The sequence below is a fragment of the Lupinus angustifolius genome, chromosome LG03, assembly GCF_001865875.1.
Source record: "Lupinus angustifolius cultivar Tanjil chromosome LG03, LupAngTanjil_v1.0, whole genome shotgun sequence".
Classification (NCBI taxonomy): domain Eukaryota; kingdom Viridiplantae; phylum Streptophyta; class Magnoliopsida; order Fabales; family Fabaceae; genus Lupinus; species Lupinus angustifolius.
Window position 1 is genome coordinate 1977081 of NC_032011.1, and position 24581 is coordinate 2001661.

Here is a 24581-nt window from a genome sequence, read left to right on the forward strand (position 1 = left end):
CTGACTCAACTAAAATGCAACACGTTTGTTTTCTATGGTCACCTCACCAAAACTGATATGGTAGAGCTTCAAAACATGATATGTTAGTGCTCAGATTCAAACTCTAAAAAAGTGCTTCTATTATGATGGAGCATGATCAGAGCATCATGAACCCTTTAGTATCCTTCCTAGGATGAGTATAAGTCGGGTTGAGACAGGTTAAGATTTGTCCTTACCCAACTCTAAATGTTGGTTAAGTTACTTTTTTGAACTTGGAATGAAACTTAAACTCGAAGTTAACCTGATCCTAAATATCAACTACATCGGCTTTTGAACCCAAACTCGGCCCTAAACTCGATTAAATATAATACATACTTGATAAAGTCTTTTCAATATTATTTATTATTATGAATATGTAATTTGACATATAAAATGATATATCTATGTATATTATTAATCACGTATATATGATGCAAAAATTAGAGAACCAGTGATTCTTTCGACTAAAAATGTGTTAGTACTTTGTATACATTTGAATAGAGACTCATACTAACCTGACGAGTGAGTGACCATGAGACGGGTTGGGCTGAGTCATGCTTGGTCCGTACCCAATCTTAAATATTGACCGGGTCTAATTTTTGAACTTGGACCTGACCTTAGACCTGGTGAGACCCAACTCTATTTAGACCCGATCATGATTGGATCATACTAGGTGAGCGAGTAGGGTCAGGACCTACTCAACCCTAGAACCTGCTATATTCCTAATATTTTTTGAATTTTTACCGGAAAGGGGCAAGTTAATTACTTGAATTAGTTTTATTCACCTTGCTCATATTTTTTATTCATATTGTACAACATTTTATATTGAATGTCGACTGTTTAATATATTTTTTATCTTTTTGCTGACCTTGCCAAAGAAGAAATTTCAAAAATAAGATGTGAAAAAATGATGTTATTAATATAGAAATTGCAAGTTGATTTTGTCAATTATAATAAGCCAATAATAAGGGGCGTGCTTGTCTAGCTGTTGAATAATGAAGCTGTGATGTTTCAAGACTTTGTAACAAACAAGTAGTAGAAGGTTATCTAACACGTTTGGTCAAACTATAATATTGTTTTGCCCCCTTACTTGTATGGTTAGGCTAAGTTGTGAAGAAAATAACAGAACATTATTCATTAGGACCACACAAACCAAGTTAACATATCACAATTCATAATACTTTGTTTCATTGTATAATGCATATGCTATGAGGATTGGTAAAAAAATTGTAATACAACAAATTATTAATTAAATTTATTTCCTTTGGATCGATACTTATACTTTGACATATAAAGTGATAAATTATTAATTATTTCATGATACGTGTTAAACACAAAATTGTCATGAACATATATTATCTAGTGACATCTATTATGTTTAAATTAGATGATTCCAAAAATTAAAAAAATTAATTTAATTATCACTCTGAATTATGTGAACGGACCAAACATCAAAAAAGATAAAAAAAAAGAGTTTTATGGTAATAGTGAATTAAATTATTTGCACACCATATGTTATACCCAAGACTTACGTTTGTTATTATCATGTCTTAGGAACGGATGGGGATCTGATATCCCCAACCATGTCCCCAACCACATCTCTGACCAATCACAATGAAACAAAATTAATAAAGTTATGAATATTTAATTTTTTTAACTGGCGTGATATAATAGAATTGGTCTGGGACAGAGTTTGGAATCAAGAACCTAAGTATTATCAAAGCTATTGGAAATTGTTGAGCAAGGTCATTAAATTCCCTTTAGGTCTATAAGTGATTTTTGCCCATACCCCTTTTTTTATGGCCTTGGCACGTTCTTCAAACTAGACGTGTGATGATTGAAGATGTAAATGGGAACATTACAAATCATTCTTCAAAAGGAACCATGAAATTTATTGTTGGAAAATGAACATTACAAGCCATTTTCACACTTTTTTATATCATTCTTGTTTAGAAGGGGAATAAAGACATATAGAAAAAACGTGTGAAGAAGTGTGTTTCTCTTGTTTTAATTATTATGTAATTGCATTTAATTTTAATGATTTTTTAGTGTTACTCGCTTTAAAGATGGATGCTTTGGAGTATAGAATTAGCATAAAATGAAATTGAAGCTTCAAATTGGAATCTAACCATATAATTTTAATTTCCATGCTTTGAAATTAATCAAAAATTAGAATCATAAGTCATCATATGGCAATATAATTAACCAAAGACTCTCTCATAACCAAATCAAGTAAGCACCTTTAAAACACTGTAAAATACATCACAAATTTACACCAAATCCACTATAATAATTAATAAAATGAACAAGCCAGGTCTAATTATAGAGAAGCCACCCTAATAAATAAATAAATAGGTATAAATGATATTATCCTCAATCATATGTCTAGGTTTTTGAGGTTTTTCTTTTGATCCTATTTACAAAACTATTTTTAAAGTTATATGTACAATAAATTAATCTATTACCAAAATAGCCTTAGTTATTTAAACAATTTGAGTTAAAAGAAAAAAATGATATATTTTCATTAGTGAATGATAGCTTTGATAAATTTGATACAATTATTATAAGTTTAATAATATTTCCACATTTATTAATCTGCCTCAAACTACACAAAAAAGTATTATAAAAAGGATGGAGGATAGTATTGGATAAAGTTTGGTATTATGGGGTCATGTTGTTATACCCAAATTCTTAACACAAATTTAGCAATGAGAAACACTGTCATTTTAAGGGTAATGATTTGGATTATTGATCAGATTCATACTTCATAAAATAACAACATTTCCAATTATAGGACCAATTTGCTCTACTATTTAGGATGATATGAATGAGTCTCTACTCTCTACAATATGTGCTCTAAATCTGAATAATCTCATTATATAAAACATCAATATTGTTGAATTTCTATAGTATCATTTATCAATAATGTTATGTTTCAGCCAAATAGCAACTATAACTAAAAAAACATACAAACAGACTTAATATGTGAAAAATATTCACCAATTAATAAATATATGTATAAGTTTTATACATTATCAATGTATATAATATTAATTAATTAATGGTGGATAATATTATGACTAAGATATTAAGGAAAGGGTATATTGTTTTTCACAATCATATAGATTTGGAACCAAATTTTTCACAAAAATAAATTGAGAATCAAAATCAAAGAAGTATGAAAGGATAAAAACCATGCAATATCTTTGAGGAGGGTGTTCTATTACTTATTCCACATTCATATATAAGAGAAAATTACACTATACTGTGATCTCCAATGGCTTCTTCAATTCTTCCCTTTACGTTACCTTCTCTCTCTTCCTTCAACCCTTCTCAAAGGCCCTATCTTTTTCATCTTCGTAGTGGTACGCTATTCTCACGTTCACCCTTTTGCATGTACTCCTCAAATTTTCAATCTTTTCACGTACCCTTTTTTATCACATTGCTTTCATTGTCTCAACTTTTACACATAAACAAAAAACGTAGCTTTTTCATTGAAAAAATGCCACTTTTATGTAGTATTTATTTGCAATCATATTGACGTATATTTTTAACATGAAGCAATTGTATGCATTGCATGTTGAGTCTGTTAAATTTCATGTTTACGTGTTTATATGTTTATTTGTTTATTTGTTGATGTTTATGTGAGAAATGAATATGTTTATGTGTTGTTATTCAGCTGTTCCACAGTCCCAAAATTTTGGCTTGAAAGCATCTAGGTTGTTGAGACAAGATGATAACTGCATCAATGTGATGGCATCTGGGAACTTGTCCTATGCTGTTACACAGGAACATGTACTAAATTGGGTCAAACAAGACAACCGAAGAATGCTTCATGTTGTGTATCGTGTTGGCGACTTAGACAGGACTATCAGGTTTTAAATTACAGTTGTGATTGTGTTTATTAAAATTATGGACAAAATGCGGCCAATGCAGCCGGAATTGCGGCTGTATTGCGGTTGCTAAGACAACCAAGACTACAATATTGCGCCTCAATTGTGATTGTAGATTGCAATATAAAACCCTGCATATTACTATCATCACTCTCATGATAAAACAAAGTTGTTGATGATTTCAGATTTTATGCTGAGTGCCTGGGAATGAAGGTGCTTAGAAGGCGCGACATGCCGGAGCAGAAATATACTAATGTCTTTCTTGGATATGGGCAGGAACATGCACACTTTGTTATTGAACTGACATACAGTAAGAGTCTCACTAAGTTGTTGACATTCCTCATAACAATTACTGAATTTTGCACTTCATGAAGACAGTTTTACATGCCTGAGTAGTGAAAATTGGAAACCCTTTTAGTCAATATTCACTTTCTTTTAACAACTTTTCAGATTATGGGATTGACAGTTATGGAATTGGAAATGGGTTTGGCCATTTTGGTCTTGCTGTTGATGATGTAAGTTTGCCAAACTTTTATGCCTACTAGTATCAATTGTAAACACCTTTGATGATATAATTGTTATGAACCACTCCAATTGTATGTTCTTCACATTCTCTCGAGTTTTGGTTGCTTAAGATTTCCTCTGTATTTATACTTTTGATCAATGTATAAGATGGAAAACTTTGTTTATGATCATTTACTAGGTTTCAAGAACAGTGGATATTGTAAGAGTGAAGGGTGGCAAAATAACTAGGGAGCCTGGTCCTGTAAGGGGAAGGAGTTCAGTAAGTGCATTAATTGAAGATCCTGATGGTTATACATTTGAACTTTTGGAAAGGCCTCCTTCTCCTGAGCCTTTGTGCCAAGTAATGCTTCGAGTCGGCGATCTTAATCGTTCCATAAAATTTTATGAAAAGGTGAGGCTCAATGCAATTTTATGTTAGTTTACAGTCTTCTTACTTTCTTCATACGCCATTGATTTGTTTTCGTGATTGCTTCCCACTTAGGCTTGTGGTATGGATCTACTTTATATGCGAGATAACCCCGAATCCAAGGTACCACACATCCTTTCTCTCATAACTAATATGCCTAGTGCAGATAATTAGAATTCAGGGAAAGAGATAGTTTACTTTTCTAGCAATCCTCGAAAGTGTGATAAGCGACGATTTCTTGTCTTGAGGATATGTCTTATGCATTCAAGTGCACCATTATTTTGAGGTATTTGTGAAGATTATTCACTTTTTTGTGTGTGCAAAGATTCTGCATCTTCAACTGGCTTATGCTGATATGTACTTCTGATTTGTTTCTTTCGACATATTTGTATCATCAACTCTGCTTTTGAATCATAAGCCATTGTTACAATTATCAGGCTTAATATTGCCTGCATTCTTGGCACAGAATTTGTTTGCCATAATTTTATTTGATACTTTGTGCATGTGATTACCTTTGTTAAACCTGTGATTTTTCGATGACTTTCCTCGGTTTTTTGTAGTCTACTATAGCAATGATGGGTTATGGTCCAGAAGACAAAAATACTGTTCTGGAATTGACTTACAACTATGGAGTTACAGAATATGATATTGGAGATGCTTATGCTCAGGTTGACACACAATTCTCCTTTATGATTCTTCATATCATATGAATTTTCTTAACATGTTTCATTGCTGCTGTTATGATCTTAGGCTTTGCATTCTGCATTAAAGAAATTGATGGAGCTTTTATATGATGCTTATATTCTTCTCAATTTATGTATAAACAGTTTCTTACCTTTCAACTAAGATCTTATTGGTTCTGTTTCATATTTTACAGATTGCAATAGGCACAAATGATGTATACAGAACTGCAGAAGCAATTAAACTTGCAGGAGGAAAGGTTACTCGGGAACCTGGACCGGTACCTGGTATCAATACAAAGATTACAGCATGCGTCGATCCCGATGGTTGGAAAACGGTATGGTTACTAAGAATGCTGGTATTGGTATTGGTACAAGTACACAGTTCATCAATTTTTATATTATTATTACAAACTTTCTTTAAGGTAAACCTGTTACACGATATATGCAGAACTGCGAATTTGACATTCGATACATAAGATTAATGAGAGAACTTAGTAACTATGATGATAATGGATCCTTATATGATAAAGTTGTTCGTATCTTACGTGACACTCATGTTACATGAGAGGATCCTTTCCCTTATTTTTCTGTCATGATCCTTTATTTCTGGTATGTTGTTCATTCATATCTTGTAACAAAGCATTATTTGTGACTAACTTGTTTTCCCACCTCTTATGTACAGGTTTTTGTAGATAATGTTGATTTTCTCAGGGATTGTGGTAATTTATAACTTTGATTTCTAATGACAAAGAAATTGTTTTCTTTGTTGAAGCTGGTTGCATTAGAGAATATCATATTGAAATCCATTTTTGAGTAGATGAAGTAATAATGACCTTAGCAATGACCCTTATTTACTGCATTTGTCTTTAGCTTCATACAATAATACTCTGATTTTAACAATAATATGGAGTTTCTTGTTATCCACATTGCATCATGGCACAAGATTCATGTCCTTGTTGCTACCTTAAGCAATGTTTGCATTTTTCAAAAAATTATTACAAGTGCCAATGTCAAATATTATTTCTGTCTTTGCCACCTTAGGCTAAATATTGTTCTACTCTTCATTTGACTATGCTAAATATGTGACAGAAGTGCCAATTTCTTCACCGCATTATTGGCTGTGTATTACATATAATAGTACTAAATAAAAATAATAATTCGATTGTACCTAGAAAAACACCTTAAAAAGTCTTATAATAACATCTTCAAGTAGGTTAATAAAGCAAACAATGTCTAAAATTGAGGACGCATCCATATCAGACTGCAACATAACTACGTAACTACATCAGACTGCATTTGGGTTGGGTCATAACACATTCACATCGGTTCACACCAGACCGCATCCATATCCAAAATATGTTTTTATTTACAAAATAATTCACACCACAATGACCGTAATTATCACAATCACAATAATAGTAATCTTAACCACAAAGAAATTTGTTACTAGAGATAAAAGAATGATTATAACTAAGAATGTATTAGTCTCCAACTTTTAGTAAACGACAACCTTAATGCACAACAAAAAAAATTCATCGATTTTTGAAATTTCACCCGGACACTTTTAATAAAAATAATAATATGAAAAAGCTCAAATGAATAATCAAAATTTTCAAATGACAATTAAATTCGTTTTTGAAGAACAAATTTTAATGATAAGTCCTATTAAGAAACTTCATTCTTCGTGGACCAAAAGTGACCCATGTATTTTTTGTGAAATACATTGATAAAATTATGAAACTTTGGATTTTATATGCAAAACAGAGAAATATAACTGAATAACTAACTTAACAACTTCATGTTTATATATAGTGTAGCATAGCACAAGAATGAGAAAATAGAGAAAGAAGAAGGAATTGAAGTGATGGAGAATAATGCAGCACAGGAAGAGAATCAGAACGTGGAACAACAACAACAAGAAGAAATTGAAGTAGATTTGCCACAAGTATATAACTTTTTTCTCCATCTATTTATGTTTATGTGTTCTTTCTGTTCTTATTTACCATAATAATGCATGCTTCAAACTTTCTTTTCAGGATCCTCGTTTGAAACTCCTTAACAAAGCATGGATTGAAGGCTTGGATTGCCTTCATATTGGTTGCAATGATGGGAAAATCACCATCCAAATTGGTACTTCAAAGATTCAACCTTTACTCATTTCGAACTTAATGAAAAAGCTAGAATTGACAAATGTTTGAACTTGTTTATTTCATATGAAAGTTTCCATTAATTTCTAAATGCTTAAGCTTTTCATTCAATCCTTATTTACATTCTTGCTTTACATAAGAATTGAGTTTACCCAAGAATAAAAGTAGGACAGTCCAATGCACGAGACTGCTAACTATTAAAGTCGGTTGACGATAGATGTTTTTCGAGATTTGAAACCATAACCTCTAGGCCGCAAGGCAAACAAGTTATTGTTAATCTAAATGTTTATCGTTTTTACCTCACAGCAAAGGAGTTCCGATGCTGGAGCATTCATGGAATTGACATTCTTCCAAGTAAAATTTAGTTGTGTTCTGCATATGTTTCTAATACCTGTGACTAAACATATATTTCTATGATAATGTGTATGCTAAAAATGAGACATTGAATTTGCAGACATTAGAACTTCTTTGTAGTACTGCATAATAAAAAACTTGTTCAACAAGTAACTGATCTTGTAACCAATCTGCTAGGTCGAATTTCGGAGGCGAATTTGAATCTAAGCAGAACTGTTGATCCAATATCTGTTGAAGCATATTGGGAATTGGATACTTCTTCATCTTCAGGTTTATATTCAGATGATGAGATTCCAATGGAACAAATTGAAGAGCTTCCACAGAATCAGGAACAAATTGAAGAGCTTCTACAGAATCAGGAAATAATTGAAGAGTTTCAAGGGAATGAAGAACATAATGTTGGTCCTTTCCTAAGAAACCCATCTGATATAATTTCATTCAAGATTGAAAATATTTACAGAAATGAAATTCGTTTGATGATTAACGAGTATGACATGATTCTATGGTAAGTTTCTGCCTATACTGTTTTGGAGTAAACTAAAAATTATTTTTTAAGTTGTTCTATGAAATTGTATTTTTATGAATAAGAGTAGTTAAGATTATTTACCCAAATACACTAGTTAAGATTATAATTATATGTTTTATAAATACCATCACCTATAGAATTATGCTTATTTTGTTGGTGCTAATTGGTAATATTAATCTCAACCAAAGATACTTGTATTGTAAATAATTACTTTACATTTGATAATAATGTTCAATGTAGTTTGAGTACAACACACTGGACAGAAATGAATCTGGAGGGTCATAACTTAGTTACCCTTTTCAGAAGGCTTTGGTATAATCTCCGATCAGTAAGTATCATCTATCATAATAGTGTATGATAAGTTATTCTTTCACTCCATTAAAAATATGACATATGTTTTATTTGTTTTTCATCAAATATTATATCTCTTCTTTCATTAAAATATTATTAACATGTCAGCCTATTATAAGTGTACAAAATCAACTTAACTCATTATACTAATAGATATTTCATCCTTTTCATCAATATATTTATGTTAAATCATAGTTATAATGTATATACATGTTTTGTTAAACATAAATAAATGTGTTTGTGTATATTATACATATAATTTCTTGTATATGTAACTATACACCTGTTTTATTCTTATGATCAGAAAGGACGTATTGTGTTGGAACCTAAGTCATTGAAACCATATGGAAGCAATTTTTATGACTCTGAGGCTGAGGTAATAATTAGCTTAATTAATTATGTTGAACCTATTCATTCATGATAACACATTTCTTTGGTAATATATGTTTATATTATTTTGCATTAAGCAGAGGAGAGCTATGGGTCTGGACCCAAACGTGACTTATACTAGGTCACACGTAGATGTTAATATTCTTGCACAAGAGTTTTGGACACAATTGATAAATGCGGATGTGGTTCGTATTTAATATTTCTTTGGATTTAGAATACTGCTTTCCATATTTGAAGTTTCTTCAATTTTTAACATTCTTAATTTGTAATAATTGTAGGAACCTAAGTATAGGAAAGTATATCAAATAAACTCAAATGGCGAGTGCATTGTGGTTTTCAAGAAATGAGCCATGCAGAAAGGCTCATTTTCAGATTTACTGCTGCTTGTAGATAGTAAGTAGTAACTAACTAACAAATTAGCATGACCTCCTTTTTTCATTTTTTAAGTTAAATTATTGTTTTAATGAGTATTTTTAGTTCTTCACTTCAATTTTGTAAATAAATTGATTGTTGCAAAAATTATTTTAGGTTCATTAATGGAGTTAGTGATGCCAGAAACAGAATCCTTTTTCAAGAGGAAAGAGAGGATAAATGAAATCAATATAGTACACCAAATTTTGAATTCAGAGAGTGCTAAACGGCCAATATGATCATTAAACCCCAATAGATTGTGTCAAAAGTAGTCCTTATTAATCACCTTCACTTCAATATTCTTGAAGATCAAGGTTGGTATACTAGATGTTTCAGCAAAGGCCTTATTAGATCTTTAACTTTAACCCCTATGTTTCCACGACCATTCATGCATTTGACAATTTATATTGGTATCATTTGGAACATTATTTGTTCATACACTGACTGCTTCATTCTTCATTTCTTCCAGAAATGCAATCACGAGAGTGCAAATCATTGTTGCTGCTGTCCTGTATTTCAATGTTCAAACACATTTTCCATATACGGGCATTTAATACTTCAATGATTTGAAATACCAACATGATGGAATGTAATAAGATGCCATGGAATCCAAAATCTTCAATCTCCATCTCATTTATATTTTCACATGATTTGTATCTCATTCATACCAAACCTGGAGAACTTAATTTGGAATACTTGATAATGAGTAACTACTATAAATAGTAATCAATACTAGTGTACGAAATACCTCCCCAGATGGTACAATTTTGTTGCTTCAGTCCACCAAAATCAATGCATTCCATCTGTGCTATGGTCTGCAAATAATTCATGTACCACTGTTAAGACGAAATCTTGTTCAAGATAGGAAAGTTAGCGGCCTTCAAACGTGGCTCTTCGTTCAAGACAGGCCACTAACACTTTCAGATGCCTGGCTTGTTCACATCTATCAGCTGAAGAATAAATTAGTAACCCTTTAACAAAAAGGTGGTTGCATAGAGTCATAGAAATGAGAGACTGATCTTCAGAAGATCTGTCAACAAAAATCCATATCAAAAGTTTTGGTTTCGAGCTCGTCACTAAACAGACGCGGTCCCAAAGTATTATTGCAGGCAATCCAATCTGTACAGAGAGGTATGTCCTGATTGATAGTGGCGTCAATATAAATGCCAATTGTCTATATCATATTTCATCCTCCAGACAATACTTGAAAGAATCCTGCAAAAAGAAAAGGCGTAAACAGATAATTGAGCTGCTTATTTGCAATCAGTTTTTACTACAATAAACTTCCAATTTGCATTTTGAGTGATGTTAGTTCACCATGAATCCTCCATGTAACAGCATATCCATCATTCAACGTATAAATTTTTTAAATCTGTGTAATGAAGTCACAGCTAGATATGCTGCCACCTGTAGGGTCCGTTGTGGATGCCTCATTCAAAGAAATTACATTTATGGATGGCAGCGCGCAATATCTAATTTTGAAAGGAAAAATAACAAAAGTCTAAAATGTATGAGCAACAAAGGCCGAAGACTGAGATAAAATATATCTTAACTAGTAAAACTGAAAATACACCTGCAATTCATAGTGATGTAAATCAAATTAGAAACCACACTGTCCCCTGTTATCATATGGCACAAAGATAATTATCATCAAGTAACAAAAAGGGAACAGGGCTACATCACACATTAATTGTACATAAAAACATGAATAAACAAGATTGCTGTGTCATTTTTGAAATTTATATACAGCAAAGGGGCCAACCCTGGGTAGTCTGTATTTTATACCAAACAATCGTCACCTGAGGAAAAAAAGCAACACAAGCTGGTCACAGATGAGCTATGAAATTTATCAACCTTGCAGCACATTTGCAGTCTCCATATCAGTTGAAATTTCTTGACCATAAACATATAAAAAAGGTGCAAGCAATCCATCATGAATTTGAAGTCTTCTCAATCTGATCCATAGTTGGAAATACAGCATAATATAACTGGTCAAGGATAGGAGTGCTGCAAATAGCCAATAATTCATTGCAGGCAAATACAGTCTGAACAAGAAAAGTGCCATATAGGAAATTCGTTAGGCAGATAATTGGCGCTGCAGAGATGGAATCGAGCTACTTGAAGGGACTTCCTTGCCCATGTACATGGTTGGCAGCTTCAGTTGGCATGGCGGGCTTCAAGGAATTCCTTCTTGAGGTACCAGCAAGAGAAAATGAAGTAGAGGGTACATTCGCTTCACCAAAAATCTAAAAAAGAAAAAGAAAATTTGATAAATAAATATTAAAACATAACATTGTGTGACCTAAGAATTTTCAGTGTTGCATAAGTCATAGCAAGAAAAGATAAATTTTAGCTCCAAGTAAGATGACTTACATTCTTGCCAAGAGGATTTTCAGGACCCAAATTTTTACCCACAGATGACTTAAACTGAATTTTAACACCAGAACCAGTAGCATTGCTAGACCTAATGCGCCCTGAGATGTCCCCTGAATAAGAATTAACATCAGCCAATTAGATACTGATGAACAAATCATCTGTTTATGCAAAAGAACAATTGGCATTGCACCAACCCTGATGGTTGTCAAGATCCATTGGCATTGCACGATTGTTGCTAGCTCCAGGGACAGGCTGTAATCGGACAAAATTTAGTATTCTGAGAAGCATTAGAAGACTGAAGTAATACACGCTCCTGAAAAGCAATATACTTACAGATATGCGTTGCTGGACTCTATTCTTTTGTGACTGCTGATACTTTAAGATAGTCCAATCAAATACATAATCAAATTCATAACCTGTCATACACCAATAAGGAAAGAACAGAGAGAGAAGTTACAATAAAGTGTAGACTGTAGAGAGGAAAACAAAGACAATGCTACTTTCACCATAACGGAACATAATTTGGCATAATGAAAAAATTACTTTCATCACAATGGAACATAATTTTACAATAAAGTGTAACTGTAGAGAGGAAAACAAAGACATTGCTCCTTTTCTTATGTTTTTAGGTCATTTTGCCCATCCCTTCTACCTGTACAGCTGCACCCAATCCAGCAAATTCACATGTTGAAACAGAAAAACAGAGCCCAAGCCTAAAACATGGGTGTTTACAGGCGATTTCTGGCACTTTCCAGCCACACCACCTTGCTGTGCTTCTTTCCCTCACTTCTACATAGCCACTCATGTCAACCTTGCTTCAAGAATCTGTCCTTAGTCTGGTGCATTTTGGTTTATTTTAGTATTTTTTAGCAATTATATGTGTAGGGTAAAATTATTTATATTTCTTCCCTTTATCTGTAGCGGTCATCCCGCTATCCGCTATCCCATTACAACCTTTTTGGGGTCAACTGCCATCCGCGATTGACTACCGAAATCAACATAATTCTGCAATTTATTTTATTCAAATTAACTAAAAAATGAACAAATAATAACCTTCACGAGTAAATAGGTCACGGAATAGGCGCTTCAAGAATCCATAATCAGGACGCTGATCAAAGATCAGAGAGTGACAGTAATGAAAGTATGAAGCAAACTCTACAGGGTGAGATTTGCATAACACCTATGAAAAATAACAAACAGATAAGAATCGTGATAAAAAAAAGCTTGATAACAGAAAAATGTCCCAACATTTATTTACCTCAATAGGAGTTGATACTTTCTTCTCGCATATTTTATCATACTTTTGCTTCTTTGTTGCAGCCTTCAGACCTTGCCAAGGAAGGCTAAATGCAAACATTTATTATTAAGTCAAGTTAGCATATTTAATTATGTTTCTCTTAATAGATAAATGGGGAAAATGCTTGTAGGAGAACAGCAGCTCGAAGCAGATGGTGTACCTTCCTCTGAGGAAGTATAAAAGCACATATCCTAATGACTCCAAATCATCCCGTCGGCTTTGCTCTACAGATGAAATAGAAATTGAAAAGGAATGCATTTTATTTAGAGTGAAGGTGATAAGTAACTTCTTCTCACTTACCAATCCCAAGATGAGTATTGCAACTTGCATAACGTGCAGTCCCTGTTAAGTTTTTGTTCTCCCTGTGCAGTAAAATTTGTTAATATTAGTTTTAGCATATTTTCAGGGGATTAGTAGAGAAAGATAGAGGAAGGAAGAAAACTTCACAAAAATATTAAAGGATATTCTTATAAATTGATAAAAAAAATTAATTGGAATATGAAAAGGTTCTGAATGAAATGAATGAAAATTTAACTATTACAAGCTACCAACATCAGACTCTAAAATAAAAGAGGCACTAAAAAGATAAGCGAATGAACAAGGTCAATGGAATACAAAGCTGGAAACCTGTAGGGAATGTGACGATTGGTTGAGGAGTCCCGGTATCGTTTTGCAAGCCCAAAGTCAATGATATAAACCTGACATGTAGAGCACAATTACAAATATATTGAACCTTAATCGTTAATACCAACAGAGTTGAAGGAATGATAAAGTCAGTCAAATGTAAATAAAGATAAACAGCAATAACAGAACAGAATAGTTACCACTTACCAGGTTTGCCTTCCGACCAAGTCCCATGAGAAAGTTATCAGGTTTTATATCTCTGTGTAGGAATCCTTTTGAGTGCACATATTCTATTCTGTTCATCTGCAACAATAAAAATCGAGTTAATATCATAAAACTATGACAGTTATCACAAATTTGAAGGCAACATGGTAACTCTGCTTCTAAACAGATTAGAAAAGTGACGCAAGCATACCATTTGATCAGCCAGCATCAACACGGTCTTCAATGAGAACTTTCTTCCACAGTAAACGAAAAGATCCTCAAGGCTGGGCCCGAGTAAATCGATAACCAGCGCATTGTCCTCTGCATCGACACCAAACCATTTTATGCTTGGAATGCCACCTGCATTCAATAATCCAAAAACTTTCAAACCTCACCATATTCCAAAAAAAATGCTTTTCTGACATGTTTGATAGAGCTTTATTCAATAAATGTTTAGAACAAAATCTCCATGAAGAACCACTTCCTTTGAGAAACTTAAACAAAGTGAGCCAAATTCATCACTGACTCGATTACAGATTCAACCGACCAAAATAATATTTCTGAGAAAAAGGGAAAGAAAATTGATAAATAATTAAAAAGAACGTACTTCCTCCTTGAAGAATATTGTAGAGCTTGGCCTCATAAAGCAATTGTGGATGCTTCGTTTTACCGTTCTCCTGAAACAACAAACCAAACACTTGTAATAATAATAATAATGATGATAAAAATTTATAAAAAACACAAATCGAGAAGGATGAAAAATTAAAATTGAATAACTCAGTAATCTAAATTAGCATAAAAGCATATGAATAAACAATAAACAAGACATATCTCGAAGAGTAAATCAAGGTGAAACTAAAATATTAGAAATATGCAAGAAAATAGGAAATCGGAGAGTATTCTTACGATCTTAATAGCTACAATCTCGAAGGTATCAATATGAGTGGCTGCAGAATATGAATAATGAGTATATGTGAAAAATAAGAATAAAAAATGTTGTGATTCTTGTTGAGAGAGAGAGATATATATATACCGAGGTAGATTTCGCCGAAGGATCCGCTTCCGATCTTGCGGCCGAGTTTGTACTTGGCGCCGATGATGCGTTCCATTTGATACCTAACCTATCTGTGTAAAACAGTTTTGAGTTTTGAGTTTTGAGATTTGAGAAAGGAGATAGGGGTACTCTTGCCTTTTCACTTCATTCTATTGGGCCTGCTTCATCACCTACTTACCACTACAGAGACAACATTCAACTCATCACAATCATAATTTAATTATAATGTTCAATTTGGAGTCTATAGCTATATAAGTTTTATACACTGTCATTGTATGATCATCGATTTTTTATTATTTTATTATTGTTGACTTTTCAGAAAAGGTAATCCAAATCAGCGGTGGATGATAAAATGCATGTATATAAATTTTACACTGTCAATGTATACATTTTACACTATTTCTTAATTGAAAGTAAGGTAAGTATGAATTGAGTAAGACTTAACTCTTATCTAATCTTAAATATTGATTGAATTATTTGTAGAATATGGATCTGGTATCAGATCTAAGTTAATCTGACATTAAATATTTACCGAGTTATTCTTTTAAATATTATTTTATTATTATATATATATATTAGTTTGAAATATGAAATGATATATATATTTATTTATTTTGTTAATCATGTGTATACAATGAAAACATTAGAAAATCAATTTTTTGATTAAAGAGATGACATTATTATGTATATAATTCAATTGAGACATATACAAACAAACATAAAGAGTGAGTAACCATGAGGTCGAGTCATGTTTATCCCTAACTGACCATAAATATTAACTGCATCTAATTTTTAAACCTAACTTAGACTCAATCATATTCGGGCTTGATCATGATCAAGTCAAGCCGGACGAGTGAGTATAGTCATCTCCTCCTCACCCCCTAGTAATGTTATGCATTGAGTGTATGTAAAAAATTATACATAGTTAGTAATTAACTATAAATGATGTAGCAAGAATGGAAAAATATTTTATTATATTATTAGCGTAGAAAATTATAAACCAATTAGTAATCAACTATGAATAGATGATGTATTGACAATAAAAAAATATTTTATTACATTGTTTATGTGAAAATTTATATATCCTTAGTTTGTCAATTAATAATGGTGTATATGATACACTAAATCTTTTATTAGTACATATTTTTTTCCTCTCTACAATCAATCAACCACCTTTACATCATCAAAATAATTTAGACATAGTTTTTTAAGTTAATATTTTGATAAAGTGGGCAACAAAGTAATAATAGATTTTAGTCCCTCAAAAAATTTACATATAGTAAATTTATCTCAAAAAATTGAAAAACTCAAAATGTCTCTAAAAATATCAAACTTATTAAAACTAGTCCTTTTACTCATATTCACAGTTATTAAACTTAGTAAAAACTAGTATCACATTTTGAAGGAGTTGCTTAATTAAGTGATTTTTTGGGACATAGTTGGCAAAATGGGCATTGCCCGCGGGCACGTCTACATAGCCCGCATTTTTTGTGGGTAGGGTATACAAAATTTGCCTATTTTCCCATTTCGTCTGACCCGTTTTATCCGCCAAGTTTGTGGACATTTCCGTAAGGCATGCGAGCGAACCATAAACATAATTTAAGGAAAAAACAAGAAAATTTTAAATAAGTTAATGATGTAATGTGATTTTTAATACCTAAAAAAATTGTAATCTAATGTGATTTGTTAAACTTCATATAAAATATCAAAAATTTTGTTAATTTTTTTTATCTTCAACTAGTTTATTTAATTTCATTTCATTTATTATATGAATTTTTTATTTTTTTAATTATTCAACAATGTCTGCGGGTCACCTGCTAGCCCGTTTTAAAACGGACAAGACAATAAATTTTGTCCGTTAACCAATGCGGGCATGCCTGTGCCCGATAAAAATTTTGTGGATATTTACGGGCGCAGGCTAAACAGGCCGGATAGTCCGTTTTTCCATCTCTAGTCCTTAAAGGTTAGTAACTAGTAAGTATGGATGTAGTACTTAAAGGTTATCTAATGATGACTAATGAGAGAGGTTGGAGGATTTACTAAATCATTATAAATGATTCTTTACTCACTTAATGTTATACTATAACATTTAATTCATGGAAGACACTCCAAAAATCAAATTTACAAATATATTATATGTGCTAGCACACTCAATATAATCCGGAAAATTCTTGATTGTGTATAAAAAAATACTGTGATTGTGTAGGTTAAACTCACTTCCATAATATTTAGAGTAAATACTCATTTTAGTCCTCATGTTTTTTTATCTTATCAGTTTAGTCATTCAAAAAAATACTTAAAATGGTACCCAAATTTTTTAAATGTGGATCGAATTAATCATTTTGGGTCAAATTAATCTCTATTAAATGTTGTAAAACATGCTAAAAAGATTAATTTGATCTACGTTTGAAATTTTTGGGACAATTTTAGGTATTTTTTTTTTTCAAATGACTAAAGTGATAAAGTCGAAAAATATGAAGACTAAAATTGATATTTACTCTAATATCTAATAATCAACTTTGATTAAAGCCATAGTACAATATTCTTATAAGAAGTACTCCTACTTTCAGTACCATTTGTCATATAATTACCTCTTAGCAGATTATACTAAAGAAGATAAATTATTGAGTTGGTGAAAAATGTGCATTATAACAAAAATAAGAACTAGATGAAAACAATATATATATATATATATATATATATATATAACTTCATAACTTCTCTCTTCTTTGAGAATTTACGTTGAAGCTAAGGAGAAAGATTGCCTTGTTTTTTTATGCAGAGCTAGTCAGTCTATCTTCCATTGCACAAGGGTACATTAACTAGAACATACTTCATTGTTCTTTTTCTATTCTAAATTGTATATAAAAGCATTACACAATTGCTAAAATAACCACACTTTCTATAGTATTATATTATTCACAGATCAAAGTGACAATCTTAGCTCCAAATCTGGTTCTTGAGTGTCACTTGTTTCAGAGTTCTGATTGCTTGAGCCCACGGAACCACCACTTCTATGTTTCTTGGTATCTACGTGTTGGTGTGAGTCCTAATTACAGAAGCAAATTAAACACAGATAATTATATTATTTTGAGTTTATTATACATATAATACTATCATTTTATGAATGTAATATCAAGTGATATATATATATATATATATATATATATATATATCATTTTATGAATGTAATATATATATATATATATATTCCTTACATGTAGGATAAGTAAGGGTCTAGTGCTGGGTTGAGCAGATGATTGGGTCTCCAAGATGGCATGTTCCCTTCTGGTTTGAGATAAAGAATTTCACATGTCATGAAGAAAATCATCTAGACAAATATATGTAGAATAACAAAAACAAACATGCTTGCATAAACAAGTTACATATATAATGCAGTATCTATAAACAAAAATATCCGGTTATTGGTGAAAAATCAATATACATCTAAAGTTCAATCCAGATTAACTATGACACAAAAATAAAGCATCGGGTCCAACTCTTCTTCATGTCAAGGTGATAGATATGAATAGTCATATTACTTTTATTAGTCAACGAAACAACAAAAAAGGATCTAAGATATAGGTCTTAGAAGATTTTTACCTTGTTGTATTAGTTGGATGAGAATCTCCATATCTCATGTTTGCTCTTTCATGTTCTGATAGACCCATCTGCATCATCAAAGGATGTTGTTTAAAATTCAGGATCATCCAAATCTTGCCTTAAACTAATATGATTTTGATTTTTCATCTTGCAGAATACACAATTCATTTCTCATGATTATCTAGGGCTACTACTAGCCTTGCACTTTCAAATTCAATCGAGCATAGACAAAAATTAGTTCAAATTCAAAAAATAAGTTTTCTAGGGTTATGGTATAAAGTATAAACTTTACAAAAATTCTAGAGATAAATATCATGTCAAATCGTTACAACAGAAATATTACAAGGCTTAGAAAAACAGCAACTTTGATTGCTTTAGGGTACAATTACAGCTCATTGCAGAGATAGATTTTGCAGTAATAGTTAATAAGTCAGGATCATATGATAATTTTGAAAATATATGTGGGGAACATGTTCACTCATCACAGTAGAATGAAATCGAATAAGTTAAACAAATATAGTACAAGTAAAAAAGAAAATAGTACAGTAAAAGTGTAAACCAATTTGAATAAAAAAGAAAAGCCAAAATTTCACATACCACAAAGTTTGATTGGAATCCATATGAAGCTGAATAGGATGTAGATGATGATGAGAAAGAAAATGATGTTGGTATTGATGAATATGGTGTTTGCACTATTGGATCTTCCTGCATATTATTAATTCATGAAGAGACAGATTAACTCCATTAGTTCCACATGCCAAGTTTTTTTTTTAAAAAAAATTGCTATAAAGACATGTTTGAATTAGATTATTCTTGAAGATATAATGATTATTTATTGTTAGAAGTTCAATCATTATTTTTTAAAAAGCCAGAGAAATATATTCAAGGCAAACAGAAAGAAATAAAGCCATCCGGAAGAAGCTTGTATGATAACTTTTTTTTACTACTAAGGTCAGGATATCTCTCTCCCCTTATTGTAAGGAACTAATCACTTTTGGGGTATGTGATTGTTCATTCTAACAAATGTCGCTTCCAGTAATCAAATATTTGATATTCTGGTCATCCTCAAGATCTAACGGAGCCTCACACTACTAGACCAACGACTTATTGGTGCTATGATAGGTTTGTTTTGACTTTTGATTAACCCTTATAAGTTGTTTTTGATCAAAATGATAGATAGGTGAAGATCCTTACATTGTTAAAATTAGAAGGAAAAGGGCCATGTTGATGAAGATGATAGCTAGTGGCCATTTGATCATGTATCCTGATTTTCTCCAATTGTGCAACACCTAGTCCTCTTTGCGGTTGCTTTGGCTTATCTTGAATGTTCTTCTTCCCTTTCCTTGAAGATGATGATGAAGAAGAAGAAGAACCACTTCCTCTTTCATTTCTCATGTTTGATCCTCCAAAATAATTGTTATCCATGTATGCTAGCTTCTTCTCCTTTTCTTTTTCTGTGTGTTGTGTAGTGAAAGAGATGGAGAAATAGTTGGTGGCTTTTGCAAAACCTTGAAATAATAAACTGCTTAATTTATTGTTCATATAATAGTACATACATTGATTTTTTTTGTAGTTTTATATAAGTGTTTGTCTAAACCTTCTTTCCATTAAAATTTTGAATAGTTTATGATGAGGTTGGCAATGGTAACTATCAGATTCCGATCAGAATATTTAGTCTTACAAAGTGATAGATAAGTAATTTATTAATTCCTTTGATTCTTTTCTATCTAATGGATTTTTTAAGGTTCTTTTATATGAGATTTTTTATTACAATGACGTAAGTAGATAACCAAGCTTTGTGTACCTGAAATATTAAAAAAATAAAAAAATATATCAAAACCTTAAGTAGGGTTCCATTTTGTATGTGGCTTCCTAGTTATCAATCAATTTGACCAGAGATATGAAGACAAAATTTTATTGAGACAAAAGATAATTGTTCCACCTGAAAAGCCTCATATTAAAGTTAAATATTCCAGCAAAGTAACTTATTAAGAAATAGGAAAAATAAATTAAATTCAGTAGTCGTTAGGGGTGAGCAGGACCCGACCATATCCTTCACTCGGTACGGCTCGAGTATGATCTAGCTTGAATAGGATTGGCTCTCATTGAGTCTAGGCTGAGTTTCGTTCAAAGAATATACTCAATCAATATTTAGGGTCGGATATGGAACAAACATGACCACGTCTCATGGTCACTCACTTATCATGTTTATATGTGTTTCTATTCAAATGTTACAAAGTAATATCACATTTTTTATCGAAAGTATCAGTGATTCTCTAATTTTTCATTATATATACATATATCATTATATATGTCAAATTACATATTCATAATAATAAATAATATTGATAATATTTTATCTTAAATGAACATGCATTATATTTAATCATGTATAGATGTATAAGGTTGGATTCGAGTTTAAAGATTGACCCGATCGATATTTTGGATTGGATTAACTTTGGAAATATGATTAGGTTCGAGTTCAAAAAATGATCTGACTAACATTTACTATCGGATAAGAACAATCATAATCCATCCCAACCTGACTCATGCTTAGCAGCTAATACCAAGCGTTAAAAGTATTGAAAAAGATTGGAAAACTTTCATTTTGTCCTTTTAGCATACATTAGGATATTAATCTCTTATTTATTAGTCTATAAGAAAATACTCTAGAAACGAAATAATATTTATGTGAGATCAAATTACATATGTTCTCTACTATTTTAGTAAATATATCTTATTTTTAGTTTTGTACTTATTTAATGATGATATGAGATATGATTAGTAATACATAATGTTTAAATTTATACATTATGTCAATGTTTTAGGTTGAAATTATTTCACTCCAAACATTATTTAATCAAAATTTAATTGACTATATCAATAGGGTATTGTGAACGGTTCCTTAGGAGTTTGGAATGAAAAGCTAAATATATTAGTTTTGAAACTATTAAATTTACTATTATGCAAGCAAAACATTTCATGTGTACTATCTTAAAGAATACCTAAGAACATTATTTAACACTCTCATACCAAGATTACAACCCACAAATTATTATGTCTCCAAATATAAAATATATAATAATTTGATAAAACTTATGTTAACATTCTTGTAATATCTGTACTGCTGTCTTGAAACAAAAAATAAAACTTGTTCGAACTTTTAGCTAGCTCATCATATTATTTTTTGTATGTTTTCAAAAGATGATATTTGCAATAGAACCTTGCTATAAGTAACAAAGATGCTAATGTTGCCTAATTAATAAGGAGGGTTGACCTGACCTAAATATTATATTACTATAATTCCAGCAATATAATGCATACACATGTATAATGTGTATATATTATATGATTATTATATGATAATGATAGTTATAATTAATTGTTAGAGATATATACCAAATCTATTTGAGCTGTTTCACGCATGGTTTGTGGGTCATATTTTTATGAGTTGTGTGTGAAGGAAAGTGGGAATATAATATCCTTTAATTTGTTAGCCAAACATGTGACTATGTGAGCTTATGAAAATCACAAGAAACCCCACCAAAACTATGTCATTTGTGATAGATTATTCGTTACTATTTCACCCTGTAGGTAATGAATTAATCATTTAAGATTAATGACTGAATATTCTAATAAGTGTGATTGTGAAAAATCAAATCTTTAATATTTTGATCTTTTTAAAAATCTAGCAAAATCTTATATTACTATATCAATGCCTCGTTAATTCTCCATTTTCTTTCTAAACTTTGGACATTAGGGTTGGAGTGATGGAATTGCTGACCTAAAAGACACTATTATTTTTGTTTCACTTTTCCACTGCTGCATCCACTTTTAACTAACACTTTAATTTTGATGTATTTAAATATAAGAAATTTAGTGATTTTTAACCTCCGGCTAAAAAGATAAAAATATACTAAAATATTTTTACCAACAAAATATATTATAATATTGATGTATAGGCTCTAAAACTTTATCTTCGGGTGGAGACTATGAGACACTTTTACTGTATACTAAAAATACATTATAAGTATAAAGATTTCACATAGTATAATTTGTACATCATTTATAATTAATTTGTATCACTTTTTAAAAGTCGATATGAATAATAGATGATATAATGATATTATGTAAAGTTTTTATTGTAAGTATATACATTTTTTTTCTATACGTAATTATTTGATAATAGAGAAAACCTTCAGTTAAATCCTTTAACTAATCAATCACTGACTTGAATGCATAAATCATGATTAATATCTCTTCTCACTGGGATTAGTAATCTATTGTGCGCAAAAAGCATTAATTGAGGTAGAAGCTTAGTCTACTCAGCTATGATTAATTAACACAAATGGATCGGATCTATTGTTTTACTCTATGACAAAGTTTTGTAATTATCCAAAATATTAAAATATACTAAATTATAATATTTTTTCCAATCACATGTCTTTAATATATGAGTAAGTAACACAAAGTATAAGACACAATATTTTATACAAGTTCTTCGCTCATTTTATTATTAAACACATTACTAAAAGCATGATATTCTCCCTCTTCCTTAGTTATTTATAATTTCAAGTTGGAAAAACTATAGTCAAATCTTAAATTTCACTGGGTAAAGTTACTTATGTGGATTAAATGATATCGTAATATTATACCATAAATCATTTTTTTTACAAATGATTAATAATTACAGATTTTTAACATTTTTCATCCTAGTTATGTGGATTAAATGATATCGTAATATTATACCATAAATCATTTTTTTTACAAATGATTAATAATTACAGAATGTTTAACATTTTTCATCCTATTTTTGTATTTTTAAAAGTTTATACATGAAATAGTGAAAAATTATAAAACAAACAGAATGTTATTTTTACCATTTAACCTACAAATACTTCAAAACAGTAAAATAATAAAAGATATCTCATAATTTGAAGGCTTTAGCCGAACTTAGAATACAAATCATGTGGGCTTAATGTTTATAAAGTGAATGTGGTTAACAAATTTAAAAGGTTATAAAGTGATTTGATGCTTTAAACATTTGTAGATACCATACTTGGAATAGTTGAATGAAATGAAAATAACCAATTATTTTGTAGGAGTGAATAAACCATTTTACAGAAAACTATATCATTATGAAGATTATTGATTTATGTCATGTAGAGTGAGTTCATTGTTCATCTTTGTGATAATAAAGTTCATACAGTTTTTCATGGAGCCATAAGAGCTGCATTGTAGTCTGTATGAGTATTTTATGCTATATGTGCTTGTGCAGCAGATACTGATGCTGATATATGGGGCATGTTTACGTAATTTTATTCATTTATTTGTAAAACTTGATTCTTGAACCAATTATGTGATTTATATCCAAGATTGCCATTATTTATGGTGGCTATAACTTGTTACCTAAGGAAGGGTATCAAAGAGGCTTGGGGAGATTGCACTTCTAGAAAAACCTTTTATTAAGGATGATAGTCTTTTAGTGAAGGACTTGGTGAAGCAAAGTGTAGCTGCTATAGGAGAGAACATTGAAGTGAGGCGTTTTGTAAAGTTCACTCTAGGAGAGATTGCTGAAAGTTAATAGAAGTAGCAGCATAGGTTGAAAACAATATGATACTTCATAATAACCAAAGGTGCATTTGGCATGAACACATTTTACTAGTCTGTATCCATTGAGATACATGAGAACAATAGTTTTTTGTTAATTTTCTGCAGT

General features: G+C 31.0%; 4 protein-coding genes and 1 long non-coding RNA gene across 7 annotated transcripts; 3 read left to right on the forward strand and 2 right to left on the reverse strand.

The window, feature by feature from the left end:
- On the forward strand, positions 3184-6447 carry LOC109342978 (probable lactoylglutathione lyase, chloroplastic). The gene is made up of 9 exons (XM_019581071.1): positions 3184-3383; positions 3698-3893; positions 4097-4221; positions 4362-4426; positions 4615-4827; positions 4918-4965; positions 5403-5510; positions 5720-5860; positions 6208-6447. The coding sequence occupies exons 1-9, from the start codon at positions 3296-3298 to the stop codon at positions 6253-6255; spliced, it is 1032 nt and encodes a 343-aa protein (XP_019436616.1). The 5' UTR covers positions 3184-3295; the 3' UTR covers positions 6256-6447.
- On the forward strand, positions 7364-10353 carry LOC109342980 (probable RNA methyltransferase At5g51130). The gene is made up of 8 exons (XM_019581073.1): positions 7364-7470; positions 7562-7655; positions 7979-8026; positions 8204-8531; positions 8793-8880; positions 9208-9279; positions 9572-9653; positions 10174-10353. Exons 1-7 carry the CDS (start codon positions 7390-7392, stop codon positions 9638-9640), a joined length of 780 nt encoding a protein of 259 aa, XP_019436618.1. The 5' UTR covers positions 7364-7389; the 3' UTR covers positions 9641-9653; positions 10174-10353.
- On the reverse strand, positions 10683-15369 carry LOC109342979 (casein kinase 1-like protein 3). 3 transcript variants are annotated; one of them, XR_002107142.1, is made up of 15 exons: positions 15239-15369; positions 15112-15152; positions 14813-14882; positions 14417-14565; positions 14209-14304; positions 14005-14075; positions 13678-13739; positions 13538-13601; positions 13339-13423; positions 13134-13260; positions 12414-12496; positions 12275-12332; positions 12078-12190; positions 11559-11950; positions 10683-10919 (listed from the first exon to the last, which is right to left on the reverse strand). XR_002107142.1 is itself a non-coding variant. In XM_019581072.1 (14 exons), exons 1-14 carry the CDS (start codon positions 15312-15314, stop codon positions 11819-11821), a joined length of 1227 nt encoding a protein of 408 aa, XP_019436617.1. In that variant the 5' UTR covers positions 15315-15369; the 3' UTR covers positions 11305-11818. The 3 variants fall into 3 exon arrangements, 1 of the variants encoding a protein (XP_019436617.1); XR_002107141.1 differs by having other exon boundaries at positions 11504-11950; XM_019581072.1 differs by lacking the exon at positions 10683-10919 and having other exon boundaries at positions 11305-11950.
- LOC109342984 lies at positions 15193-24465 on the forward strand. Its single transcript, XR_002107143.1, has 3 exons — positions 15193-15203; positions 22130-22133; positions 24277-24465. It is a non-coding gene; the product is annotated as an uncharacterized LOC109342984 (long non-coding RNA).
- On the reverse strand, positions 18058-20356 carry LOC109342983 (protein SPEAR1-like). The gene is made up of 5 exons (XM_019581075.1): positions 20057-20356; positions 19460-19567; positions 18863-18930; positions 18478-18547; positions 18058-18308 (listed from the first exon to the last, which is right to left on the reverse strand). Exons 1-5 carry the CDS (start codon positions 20285-20287, stop codon positions 18186-18188), a joined length of 600 nt encoding a protein of 199 aa, XP_019436620.1. The 5' UTR covers positions 20288-20356; the 3' UTR covers positions 18058-18185.